The sequence below is a fragment of the Colletes latitarsis genome, chromosome 5 (assembly GCF_051014445.1).
Source record: "Colletes latitarsis isolate SP2378_abdomen chromosome 5, iyColLati1, whole genome shotgun sequence".
NCBI classification, from domain to species: Eukaryota; Metazoa; Arthropoda; class Insecta; order Hymenoptera; family Colletidae; genus Colletes; species Colletes latitarsis.
This window is the reverse complement of record NC_135138.1, coordinates 34,223,543-34,236,150: the sequence shown is the minus strand read 5'-3', so window position 1 is coordinate 34,236,150 and position 12,608 is coordinate 34,223,543. Positions and strand designations below refer to the sequence as shown.

The 12,608-nt window shown below is 41.7% G+C and overlaps 1 protein-coding gene across 10 annotated transcripts in view; it reads right to left on the bottom strand.

Annotated features, from left to right (window-relative positions):
• Positions 1 to 12,608, bottom strand: part of Brp (ELKS/RAB6-interacting/CAST family member bruchpilot) — a 102,349-nt gene that overhangs the window by 16,362 nt on the left and 73,379 nt on the right. For 9 of the 10 annotated variants that reach the window (XM_076765377.1, XM_076765367.1, XM_076765368.1 and 6 more), the window contains 8 exons: positions 11,182 to 11,349; positions 9,273 to 9,440; positions 4,072 to 4,335; positions 3,049 to 3,438; positions 1,051 to 1,353; positions 820 to 972; positions 340 to 528; positions 21 to 160 (listed from right to left, as the gene is read on the bottom strand). In XM_076765377.1, the coding sequence (XP_076621492.1) occupies positions 21 to 160; positions 340 to 528; positions 820 to 972; positions 1,051 to 1,353; positions 3,049 to 3,438; positions 4,072 to 4,335; positions 9,273 to 9,440; positions 11,182 to 11,349 (1,775 nt within the window). Of the gene's footprint in view, positions 1 to 20; positions 161 to 339; positions 529 to 819; positions 973 to 1,050; positions 1,354 to 3,048; positions 3,439 to 4,071; positions 4,336 to 5,118; positions 5,186 to 9,272; positions 9,441 to 11,181; positions 11,350 to 12,608 lie in introns of those variants that run through there. The other variant, XM_076765376.1, reaches the window with a different exon arrangement.

Sequence of the window (12,608 nt, the reverse complement as noted above, 5' to 3'; positions counted from 1 at the left end):
GAAAGGACACTCTTATTTACCTGTCATACTTCTCTAGCATCTTCTCGAATTCCTTGTTCGCGTTCTCTCGTTCCTCGTGAGCCTTGTTCATGGAATATTGAGCCTTGTCCAGTTTCTCTTTCAGGATCTCTATCTCGGTCACTGCGTCGTCTCGTTCAAGCTACACGGTGACAATTAAACGAAACGATCAATGTAAAATTTTGACGTCGATTGCCAGTACCGACACTGTTTAATACGCGGAGCAGAATTTTCCAAAATGAGGAGCGTGACTTTGACTATTTGTCCAAGATGCGGAAATTTTTCTTTTGATTTAGGAGAACGAGTTTGACGACTACTTACGGTCAGCTTCTGATGAGAATTGTGCACCTTCTCCCATCTTTCCTTCACCAGATCGAGCTCCGACAGTACGTTCTCCTTCTCCCGTTGCATCTTAGCTATCTGATTCTGTTGGAACTCTATCCTCTCGTGCAACTTCTGCGTTTCCTCTTGAAACCCGTCCCTTTCCTTCTGTAGCCGTTGCATTATGATCTGCCGGACGTAAGAAGAGACCGTGACCGAGCATACTCTTTCCATAGAATGACAGTTTCGCTTCCATACTTTCTCGAGATTTTTAATTTCTTACTTGTACAAATCAGCAAAAACAATCTTAAACGATCAAACGATTCGAAACAAACCGAATTGCTCGAATATCCTCAATTTTCATGCAACGTGAATTTTTCTAAACATTTTTAAGCTCCTTTATCCTATCCAAGGACTCAAACATTTTTACTTCCGACTAGAATATATCAAAAACCCTAAAATGTCAACAACCCATCTTACCTGAGCCTTTTCGTATTTATCCTGCAGCCGGTCGACGTCCAGTTGGATCGTTTCTCGTTCCTTCTGCATTCTCGTCGACTGGCCGAGGGCTTTGTCCAGCTGACTCTGTACATTCTCGAAGTCGTAATTCTGTTTCTCTCGTTCCATTTGCATCTACCGGGAAGGTTTCAGAGTTTCAACACACTAATCATGGTAGAGAGTGTATCAGAATCCTCAGGACATCGGACTTACCCTGCGAATTTCCGTTTGCGTCTTGTCCAGTTTTTCCTGAAGCTTGTCCACCTCGCTCTGCGTCTTGTCCAATAGATTCTGAAGCTTGTCCTGCTGAAGCTGCGATTTACCAAGAGTCGCCTGAGTACGTTCGAGTTCCTCTTGGGCCTTTTCGAGTTCGCCTATCGCTTTGTCCCGTTCCGAGTGAAGTCTGGCCACGGACGCTTGGGCCCGATCGTACTCGTCCCGAAGGCTCTCCTGTTCGCCTTGAGCGTTCTCCAACCTGGCCTTCAGCCTGTACACCTCACCCTGGCTCTTCTCCACCTGCACGAATAACGAAAATAACGTTAAAAATGAAAATAGAGCTCATTAGGATGGATTTATTATCCTGGATGACGGCGTAAGTAGAAATAACAGATAATTGTCAGACGCGACAGTCAAGCCTTATTTAATATTATTTAACGATTTTATTCTACGTTTTTTGGTTACTTTTGTACATAGAATTACCATCTGTGTCTCTCTTCCAAAGTATTTTTAAACGTTAATGATATTTCCACTGCTACACGATGCATTCAATAAATGCCCTAGACACTGATGTTATTAACTGAATTATTTCTTTTGCATGCTATTATTTATGCTTAAAATTACTTTCATCTATTCTTTGTTTCTGTCTAAAGTATCCACTGTCCTAAACATTGATTTCAAATACTAAGTACCTCGTCGAAATCAACCCTTGGTGAAATAGGGGTTTTCTCACAATGGTTTGAGAATTTTTTTTTTAAATGAGTGAAACGTTTTCATAATTTAAATGTGAAAAAGAAACTGTAATGGTTTGCCCCGATAAAAAATGCTAGTCAGGTGTCTTCGATTCCATTCAGGCGCGGGACTGCGTGCAATTTTCCGGCCACTTAACCGACAGTTTCATTACCGGTTCGTTTCGCGTCATCGACGAGGCCCGGAAGAGCGACGACACTGGGAAGAACAAGGGCGTGATTGGAAATTAGATCCCACCGCGCGACGGGCAGACATCGTCGGATCGACGAGCAGAGATCGAGATTTTACTTCGAATCGATCTCTATTAACGTCCATTGTTCTTGATTCTTGGGAGACGGAATAAAGCTGCCAAGTCGACTGGATCGTCGATTAATAGTCACGGGACCGACGGGGTACCGATTACTGGACAGTGAACTGATTCAGGTTACTTCCGACTATAGTCTCTCATTTTTTTACGAAAGTAACGCAGTTCCCCGGTGCGTCGATTCCCCGTCGATCGAAATCCTCCGGTGGTTCGTTAGCTCCACGACGTTTCATTAACGGAGAAAACGATTTTGCCACGAATTTCACGGATCCCTTCGGTTTTCAATCAGCTTTGCTACCCAGTTCGTTAGCACGGAGGTATCGGATCAAGTTTTGCGTATTACCTCTCTAATGAAGATTTCACAGACGATGGTACAACCAATTTATTAGATTTCTTCAAGGTTTATCTAAACTTTAACTAAAAGAAACTGCAGAATGCACTTGATATGTAAAAATATAAAAAATACTTAAAGTGAGTCACGTATTATTATATTTAGGGGCTGAAACAACCCTCTACAAAGCTCTGGTTGCTCATTATGGCTCCACATTTATAATTCCTTATAATAATATTCCTAGCATTTATTTTTTCATTTCTTTACCTAGCACATTTTCAGTCCACGTAATTAATTTTTCCAGTTCCATAGTAATAAATCCTGTCACCTATACGAGTGATGTAATTTTCAGTATTAACTCCTAAAGTACGTCCTTTCACCCTTAAATATTCACCAATATGCTATTCATGTTATTGTCTTACTCAATATATTCATTAAAAATTCTCCAACGGAAATAATTGTAAATTCAGTGAATAATTAAAAAATAAAGTACGGTCGTGGTTTCTGATCTCAAACGACAGGATATAGCATTCTCTAGGGAGAGCAACACCACAGAAAATATGTCGTGGAAGAAGGTGGAAGAGGTCGAGGCTTTTAAACTCGAGTTTACCTTTTCTTGGAGGGCGGCAGCCTCGGCCCTGGCCCTTTCATTGTCCGCCTGTGTGACCCTGAGTTCTGCCTGGGCCCTCCTGAGCTCAGCAGCCGTTTTCTCGGCGCGTTCCTGGATCCTGTCCATTTCCTGGGTGGAGTTCAGCGAGCTCCTTCCGTAGGTGGTCTGCGACCTCTCGAGATCGTGCCTGAGTCTTTCGTTCTCCAGCTCCAGCCTGGTCAGTCTCTGTTTGGCAGCTTCCCAGTCGGCGCCGCTGCGACCAACCTCGGACGCAGCTTTGTCAAGCTCTGCTTTGCTCTTGCCTAACTCTGACTGGGAGCTTTCCAGCTTCGCCTCCAATCTATCCTTCTCTGCCTGCGCCCTCTCCAAACGGGCGCCCAATTTCTCGACCTGCGGACAGAGTGCCAGCCACGTTAGAGTTTTGGCCAGGGAACTACTTTACAACTTGTTTTATTCATGGAATTTTGTGAACTACGATCGGTCACACGAATCCGTGTACCCTCGCTGAGGATCAGCAATGGCAGACGACGAATTCAATAAAATTGCACAGATTTCAAGTTTATTTTTTTCGATAAATTTGCTTTGGGACAGAATGCACTTTAAGACACTGAATGTTCACAAAGCTCCCATTTCATTAATTCTGTTAACAAAAATATTAATTTGCATAAAGAACCGCAGCCTAGTTATGATTACATGATCGATTGTATTTTTTCGAGATCGAAGTCTAAAAAATTTTGCTTGATGTTTCGATAAGATTGAATTTAAATTCAATTGGAATACATTTTTGATTGCTTTATTAATATTTGACATTTATGGAATGAAAAGGTGTAGATCAAAGGGTAGTTGTTTTGTTGATTATGCACGAACGAATAAGTGGCAAGCTACAAAGTCAGATACGATGATCTCTGATAAGTTTATCTTATCAGAACGATAAACGAGACAAAGCTCATTTCCTTTGGCAAGAACCGCGAACGTAAAGGACTCGTTAAATGAAAATCTGTCGAATTACCGCCGGGGACTCACCTCAGACTCGAGGGCGTGAATTTTCATTTTGTACTCGGCTAGCTCCCTCTCGTGTAATTCCCTTTCTTCCTGCTTCTCCTGCTCCGCCCTATCCCTCTGATCGCGTAATTGCGCCATTTGCTTCTCCTTATCTCCTATCGCTTCCTCGAGGCTACTAAGTGTACCCTCGCTGCTGCAGTGGTGCGCCTGCATTGCCGTTAGACGCGCCCTGGCCATGTCGACCTGGTTGTCCTTTTCCTTCAGCAGATCCTCCAGGTTCTCGATCTAAAGTAACAACGACTCCGTCGTGAGCATTCTAATTTTTTGTCGCTTTCTTTCAATTCCAGTCAGGAATAAGAAACCCTCTGGGGCTAACAAAAAGTCAAAAGAAGACGTGATTCGAATAGGGATAGATCAATCAAGACACAGGTTAGAAAGATAACAGTGGTTACAAATTTTTGGCGATTAGTAACAAAAAGAACGAGGGTGCAAAAATTGAAAATATAAAATATTAATTACGCGTGAAAATTCAAAAATCAAGAAAGAAAATTTTGATCAGATTTGATACTAGTATTTTGATACCACATTAATTATAATCTAAATATTGCAGATGATATACCTGAGAGCGTATGTTGGTAAAATATACTAATTAATCACGATTAAACTGGATATAGTATAAATTGTATTGAATGTATGAATTGTATCATTATTGTTGCTACCTTTGCTTCACAAATATAGATAAAAAATTTGTTGTTCATACGCAATCATTTCTATATTTACAATTAATACCACGTCTAATAATTGTATTGATTAATTTCCTGCTTGTTTTGCTCCTCCGCTTCGCTACCATGAATTTGATTGTTCTGTTTACTATGAAAAGGGTACGTATTAATATTATTATAATTAGGCGTTTTAACGGAAGCAGTGAAACGTTAGAAGAGAGTTAGTATATTTTTTAGACTGTTGTTAGTGGTTTAAAATTGTTATTCTCGTCATTTTTATGCTGTTATTTATTGCGAATCTTGTTATTTTCAGTGGTTTAAAGCATGAACGTATGTCCTCACTTACCTGCCATCTTATGTTCACCAATCTTCTCAAACATCATCCGCAACACATTTATACAACTTAACCAGAGTGTCCTACTAGAAACAGACTGTATGTTTTTTGCTATTTCAAGTAATAGGAGAAATCATTGCTTAAAAGATTCGTACGAAAATTATTTCTTTGCAGGCGGGGGCGTGGAGAACGTTCGAAGGTTGAAATTACTTTTATTGAACAAAATTTTCAATTTTTTATGACAGAATCACTCGCAGATTGATATTTTGGCAAAACGACTATGAAAATATATTTCATTTATTTTTATGTAACGTAAAATTAACATTCATTTACTGGTTTCAGATACGAGAAAATAAATATGCAAGGAAGCACGGTGCAGCTGCAGTGCAGTTCCTAAATCCAACTTCAATGTTATTTGGTATATTTACATATAGAAAAGAGTTAAATTTCAAGAATAAGTAGAGAACGTATCTTTTAAATTTTCTCCACGCCTCCACAAACAATCGCCATCGCGTTAAGCAACATTTACCCTTTCCATTTAAAACAGTAAAGATATTACCATGATTTGTTTTTAGCAGAACACCATGTACGCTCGCGACAATAACAACCAAATCACCCGGTGACAACTGCCCGGAAAGAACAAAATTATAAAACGAACGTTCTTCTATGCAGCATAAAAATACAAAAGAACGACGAAAATAATTCGGGGTGCGGTGGTTCTACGTCAAAAGCACTGATTGGTAATCAATAATTGATGACAGTCCACGAAGAGACGTTCTCCTTCGTCGTTCTTCGTCTCGGTTGTTATCAATCATCGATGGATCAAAAAAAAAAATACACAACGGTGGTGGGTGCACTCTTAAATAAAGAATAAAGAAATAAAAGAAACGTAACGCAACGTAATGTTTCTAATTGTTTTTTTATTTACAAACGATACAAAAACAGACTGGCCAACTAAAGGGGGTGCGAAACTTAAGGATAAAACGTGCGAGCCGCGTTCGAACAGCAGTTACACCATCGACTACGAGCACGCTAAAGGGGAAAAACATTGGAAAAATGTGTCGTACGAGCGCGCGCACGTCACACACACACACACACACCAATCGACGCCAAGATCCACACTCATGCGCATTGGACGCAGTCGCATTGTGGGAAATAGTCTGCCCCGAGTGTGCTGGCCTCCCCCTCGACGCGGGGGCGGCCAATTAATCGCAGGACGAAAACCACTTTCGATCCGTTCGAATTAATTAACCGGGGACCAGAGAAAACTGACGATTACGATTCTTTTCGCGGCGGAATGCTGATCACGCTGCCTAATTACAGTCACTTTGATTGTTCGTGGAACGTTAATGGACGCTGCTTGGTCGATACGATCGTCCGGTTCCTCAATTTTCCGTATTTTAAGAGTCACGAGAGTGAAAAAGAATTTTTATTAGCGATAAATTGGTTGGGGTTCGTTTCTCAGGGTGGTGACCATGCGATGATACGTTCAACTCTTGGGGGGGTGAAGAGATAAACAAGTATAATGCTTTCAAATACTGTTCTTATATGATTTATAAAGAGGGTTACTCGATTTAGAATATTGACGACGCGATACAACTACCCTTATTACAGTCACTTTGAGCGTTAATGCTGGCACGATTTAACAATTTTAATTATTTTAAGTTACGTCGAGTCGATTGTGTAAAAGTTAGTTTATTATTGGTAAATTGTTTTACGAGGAGGATTGATTTTTTTAGAGCGGTGATACGATTCCGCCTTTTGTGAATTCTCAGGAGAAAAGAGGTTAAAGGATTCGTAATTGAGTGTGAAATTTGAATAGTGTCCTTCTCGTCGATAATACGGTTTATAAAGAGGGTTGCCCGTTTTAGAATGCTGATGATGCGTTGATAGGGCTGCTCGGACTGATTAAAGTCACTTTCAGCACTAATGGCCGCATGACACGACCGTGTTATTTTTATCTCTTCTTTCAATTCTCTGCGACCATTTCGGAATTACACGATTAAAAGTTCCAACCACCGTAACTCATTTTATTTACGGTTATTTCTAGTCAATCTCAGCCCAACATGTGACTATAATATTCGTATGTTTTTTTACTTTAAAGAGACATTATTTAATATAAAATCAATAAAGATTATTAAGTACACCAGTATATAAGTATAAAATTCCCAACCCTTAATTTCGTATCAACAATTTGTATTGCCCGATTGAAACTTGAAACTTGAAACGAAAATTTCTTCTGTCTCCAATTTCTCTACTGCCCCAGAGGGGGTGTTTCGTATTGTTTATGTATCAACGCTCGTCCCGCTAGATCGCAAATATTTTTCCCTTAGAATCTCGATCAACGATTTAAAGTGACAGAACGAGTCAATTCTCGTTGGGGTAGTTCAGATGCAACACATGTACTGGAACCATTACTCGAATCGATGATCGCACTTGTACAAATATCCGTAATGTCGCCGTTATGCATATTCATGCGGTTTAAACATCGATCGTCGGATATTCAGATTATTTCGTTAGCATAAATTATCGTCTTCGCGTGCTGGATACGCGAAACATAAATAAATTCGGGACTCGAGCGACTGTTTGACATTTCTGCTCGATGGGATGCCGGGTCGAAAGAAAGGGGTGTTTTTCTCGTTTGATGCGACAGATTGCAGAGGTCTATGCAAAACGAGGGCAACTACGGAGATCACTAATTGAGAAGATGAAGGGCGTTCGTATGGGGAGGATAATGAACGCGCGTCGTCGCGCGTTTAACTCGTAATTGGAGCGGATCTTTGTAATTAATTAAGGTTTAATTTACACAGGTGGCCGTTATTACCTCATGTTTAGCCCTTTAGTCTTTCGCAATGATAATTTACATTACGTCGAACGCAAACAGCGGGTCTAAATGGTCGAATTTTGGGCAACAATAGCAGCCAATAATCGTCGACCATCGAAGTTAAATATTTAAACGAATTATTAAAGAGTTGAATATCTGAGTTTGCTTTGCACATTGATTATTACGATTTTCCAATTTTAATATATTATACTTAATATCAAATTTAATTCAAAACTTTTACTAAAAATTCAGGGAAAAAGTTAATGGTAGATGGAAAATTATCCATGTACCCAAAAACCATCTAAACTGGTATCGATAGCTTTCTCATTTTGCACAGACCTTGCATTGAACGAACAAAGAAATAAAAGGAGTTGAAATATTAACCCTTTGCAGTCGATTGATAATTTTAAATAAATACTTTCCACAATATAAAAGATTTTATTTGACCACCCATTGCAATGAAACATTTTTTAAGTATTTCACTTGTATATTTTTGATACGCAGGTTGATTCTAGTATTTTATTTATTAAAGAAAAATCAGATACTTCCGTTCAGAAAAGGGAGTGCAATTGCATTTTGCAAATACATCGATGCACTCGGGAAAAGGTCGTATCACAAGATAGTAGAGTTATTAAACTCTATAAAATTTTCCTTTACGTTTTCTTTCTGTCTACTTTTAGAACTACTGTTATAACCTGATCTAGTTTCTATAGACTCACACTGTATAAATTGACTTACAGACTCTATAGCTACTCGTACTTACAAGGGGAGTTTAGTAAGTGACACGCTCCAATTTTTATGAAACTTTGCACAAGTGTTTATTGAATTAACCTAAAAGTATTTACGTGTTTCCTACTTTCAAGGAGATATTAACCCTTTTATTTATGCACTTGTATTCAAGCAAAGATCTAAATAAACGTCATGTTGCTCTTGAAGGCCTAGATATGACGAAACTCTTGAAAAAGGAATTATTTGCTTTGGTTCTTCGTACGACGTCACTTCTTTTAAAGTTCTCCATAAATAAAAATCAAGTGGTGATTTCATACGAGTCTTCAAAAACGCTGTATTTATCTATTCTCCCATAATTTACAAGTTACAATCGCACGAATGAAATGGTATCTCCCTCAAAGTCCAAAGGCAGTATCCAAAGGTTGATCCAATAAGCAATCGATCAAAATCGACGTACGTGTCACTGATTAAAGTTTCCTCGTTAGAATCCCGCCCAAAGTCGCCGTGGGATTAAAATGAAACAGGCTCCAACCGCGAAGGGTTAACTTCAACCGGTGCGTACGAGAGGACACGTGTCCGGAACCGCGAAAGAACAACATCGAAAGTCACTCACCTTGCGTTGAAGAACATTGATCTTCCTGTCCTTAATGTCCATGTGATCCTTGATCTCGGTGAGCTCCGTGTTCATGCGATTCCGTTCCTGTTGCGCCTGCAACGCGGCCTGCGTCTTCTTCTCGATCATCCGGTTCTTCTCCTCGAGCCTCTGCCGCATTTCCTCCACCTGCACGCACACGAGCGTCCATTACAAGGCTGGAGGACTGTCAACGAAGGACCAGACCGATCCGCATTGTACGCCCACGCGCGTATGTGTGTGCACGCGACCTGACACGCCGCGGACAGTCTGCGGAACGAGGAGAGGAGAGAAGCTCTGAACGACCCAGTTTCCTGCAGCCTGGCCTTCCTCTTTCCCCGTTGTTGACCTCCCCTGAATTCGATTCCCCAGCTTCGACCCCGATTCGACACGGGGCCCTTCCACTGGACGATCGTGGGAGTTTCGAACTTATTGCACCAGGGGGAGTCTCGTGGATGCGTTTGGCGATGTTTGGGGAAAGTTACAATCGTACAGGAGAATGAAAAGGATCATCGGCAGCGTTGGTGCAATTATTCTTTTCAGAAAGCTTTAAAATGTGGGGTCATCACCTCTCGTACTCGCCCCAAAGAGACCTTTCGTTCCTATACAGGGTGCTCGACCACCTCTGGGAAAAATTTTGATGGTACATTCTGGGAGGCAAGAATACCAATTTGTTGACTGAGGCTACGTTAAAAAGTTATTAACGTTCTAAGTTTCGCCTGTAGAACGGTAATCTGCGAATAGCTGGGTCTATGTGATAGTAGTTCTCATCACAGATGAGGTATACGAGTAGACTTTACACCTCATGGACTTTCGTGGCCCAATCTGATTGCCATACCGACTGGAAAATTTTTCGGTGAAATTAAAAAATTTCAAATCGTTCTGAAAAAATTATTTTTAGCTGCAGTGGTCAATTACAAGCATTTTTGGTGAATAGACACACCATCGAATTCCTAACCAGTTTCGAGAAAAAAATTCCTTACTGAAAATATAATGTCTGACCATACCGTTGATATGTTTCCCTGAAATTTTGTGTATATCTTTAAAACGTCATAACTTCTGAACGGATTGGAGGATTTCAATGTTTAAAAAGGCAAACAACGCGTATTTTAATGCAGAATATGTAGAAATTCTAAAAATATTGGGAAAGTTGTTCGTTGACCCCGTAAAGTTAGAAAACCCCCATAAAAATGATCCAATTTTCAAACGGCCATAACTCCTACAATGGTCAATGGATCTCATTGAAATTTAGTATGAAAGTAAAGCTCATGGATACCTATAAAAAAGTACTAAACAACTTTTCCGTAGCGCGTCAAACAAATTTATTAAAAATGAAAAACTAAAAATCGTCAGGGGGTAGGTGCCTAAATTTTTCGGCGAAAAAATATGTTTTCAAATCGTGTTGAAAAAATTATTTTCGGTTGCGGGGGTCAATTATAATCATTTTCGGTGAATACACAAACCCTCGAATTCCTACGCACTTTCGAGAAAAAAATTCTTTACCGGAAATATAACGTCTGACCAGGAATATTCTACTTTTCATGTGTATGTTAAAGAAATCATAACTTCTGGACAGATCGAATGATTTTAATGTTTCACAATGCAAACAATGCGTATTAATGGGGCTCTAAAGTCCCAGAAAAAATACATTAGATGTAAGATCTACTCGCGTACCTCGTCTGTGGTGAGAACTACTATCGTATCTATCCTTGATTGTCGTCTTATTTTGTCCTCTAGAATCCTAACCAAGGGGTGGTCGAACACCCTGTACACCGCGTACTGATATCGCCCTTTCGTATTTGACATTTTCAATTTCAGATTCGATATCAATAACCTCAAAAACGTTAAATTACCAAGCTTTCAGCGATCTCTAGAGCGATGGATGACTTACGTCAGCCTGCAGCATGTTGTAGTGCTCCTCCTTGGCGCAGAGCGACTCCTTCAGCACGGCGATGTGCCGCTGGTAGTCCTGGTGCTGCTCCTCGAGGGTCTTCATCTTGGCGGACATTGCCAGGAGCTCCTGATCCCTGCGCTGCACCTCCGTCCGGAGCTCGTCCAGCTGCGAAAAGATTCGTCGTCCAGGAGAGGATCAGTCCGTGCGTCCCGTTTAACCTCGACGACGACGAAACAACGAGCGACGGAGGCGCTGGGCCTGTCGTCTCTCCGTAGTGACCGAGCACGACGACGACCAGGTTCCTTGGATTCTGGGTCGAGGCGTAATCGGCCGTGAAACGGGTCGACGCGCGGTCAGCCGTTTCGCCAAGTTTCCGACTCGCTAATCGGTTCGCGAACTTTCCTTTCCAGAACAGATTCGCCCGGACCCTGGACTCCGGGAACTCCGAGCTACCGAGACGATCCCGTTGCGTCCCACGGTTTCGAGTTCGACGGACGCGTCCAAAACCGAGAGAACTGGACCGCGCGCAAAGATTCCCCGACAAACTTCCCTTGGTCTGCCACGCGATCGATCGTTTCCAAATTCATCGCGAGGGTTTGTCGCCGTGCTCGGCCAGGACTCGTCATACTGAGCATGCAGCGATATCGAGACCAACGATACAAAGTTACAAACAGTGTTTCCTGCGTGTACGAGAGATATATTCATACGTGTGGAGCGAGTGTTTGGAGATGGCTGGGGTCCAGGGAGCAACGGGGGCCTGGGGAACAGATTAGGACGTATTATGTATTGTGTCTCTCTCTTTATTTTCGTGTACGTACCTACTACGCTCGTCTGATCTACACTGGGGTCGGCAGGCCGCGTGAGGATCCCGTCGCGGGCTCTACGAACGAGATCCCGCGGCGGGATTGCAAGCAGAGTTACACAGCTAAATGTTTTCTAGCTAATCAACTAGTAGAGTACGCAGCGTGGAGCGGATGTCGCGGTCCTCCTTGGCAACCAACGACCCCGGTGGTCCAAGTAAACATCGCTGATCGTTACGCAGGAGGTTAGAGAAGACAGTATCTTGGATGGTACAAGTTGACGAAGTTAAGGAACCGATAATTAGGCTTTCCAGCCGTTTCAAGCCCCGACAACGAGAAAGTATCAAGATGGTAACTGTTTACGAGGACCTTGGTGTTTGAAATGGATCGTCGCGAATTGCTTGGACCAGAGGCTGCTGGTCCGAGGAGGACGTGCACGCATCGCTCCAACATTCTATGTCGTGCCAAGTAATAAACAACAGGTCTACGGAGAGGCGAGCGATCTGTTCCGACCGCTCGTTCCGCAAGGCGGCGTTCATCGTCTCGGGTTCCTCGGGTGTTTCTCAACGACTGCCACGGAGAACCACAGAAAAATAATATAGTAGTAAAATCTACGTGACTATC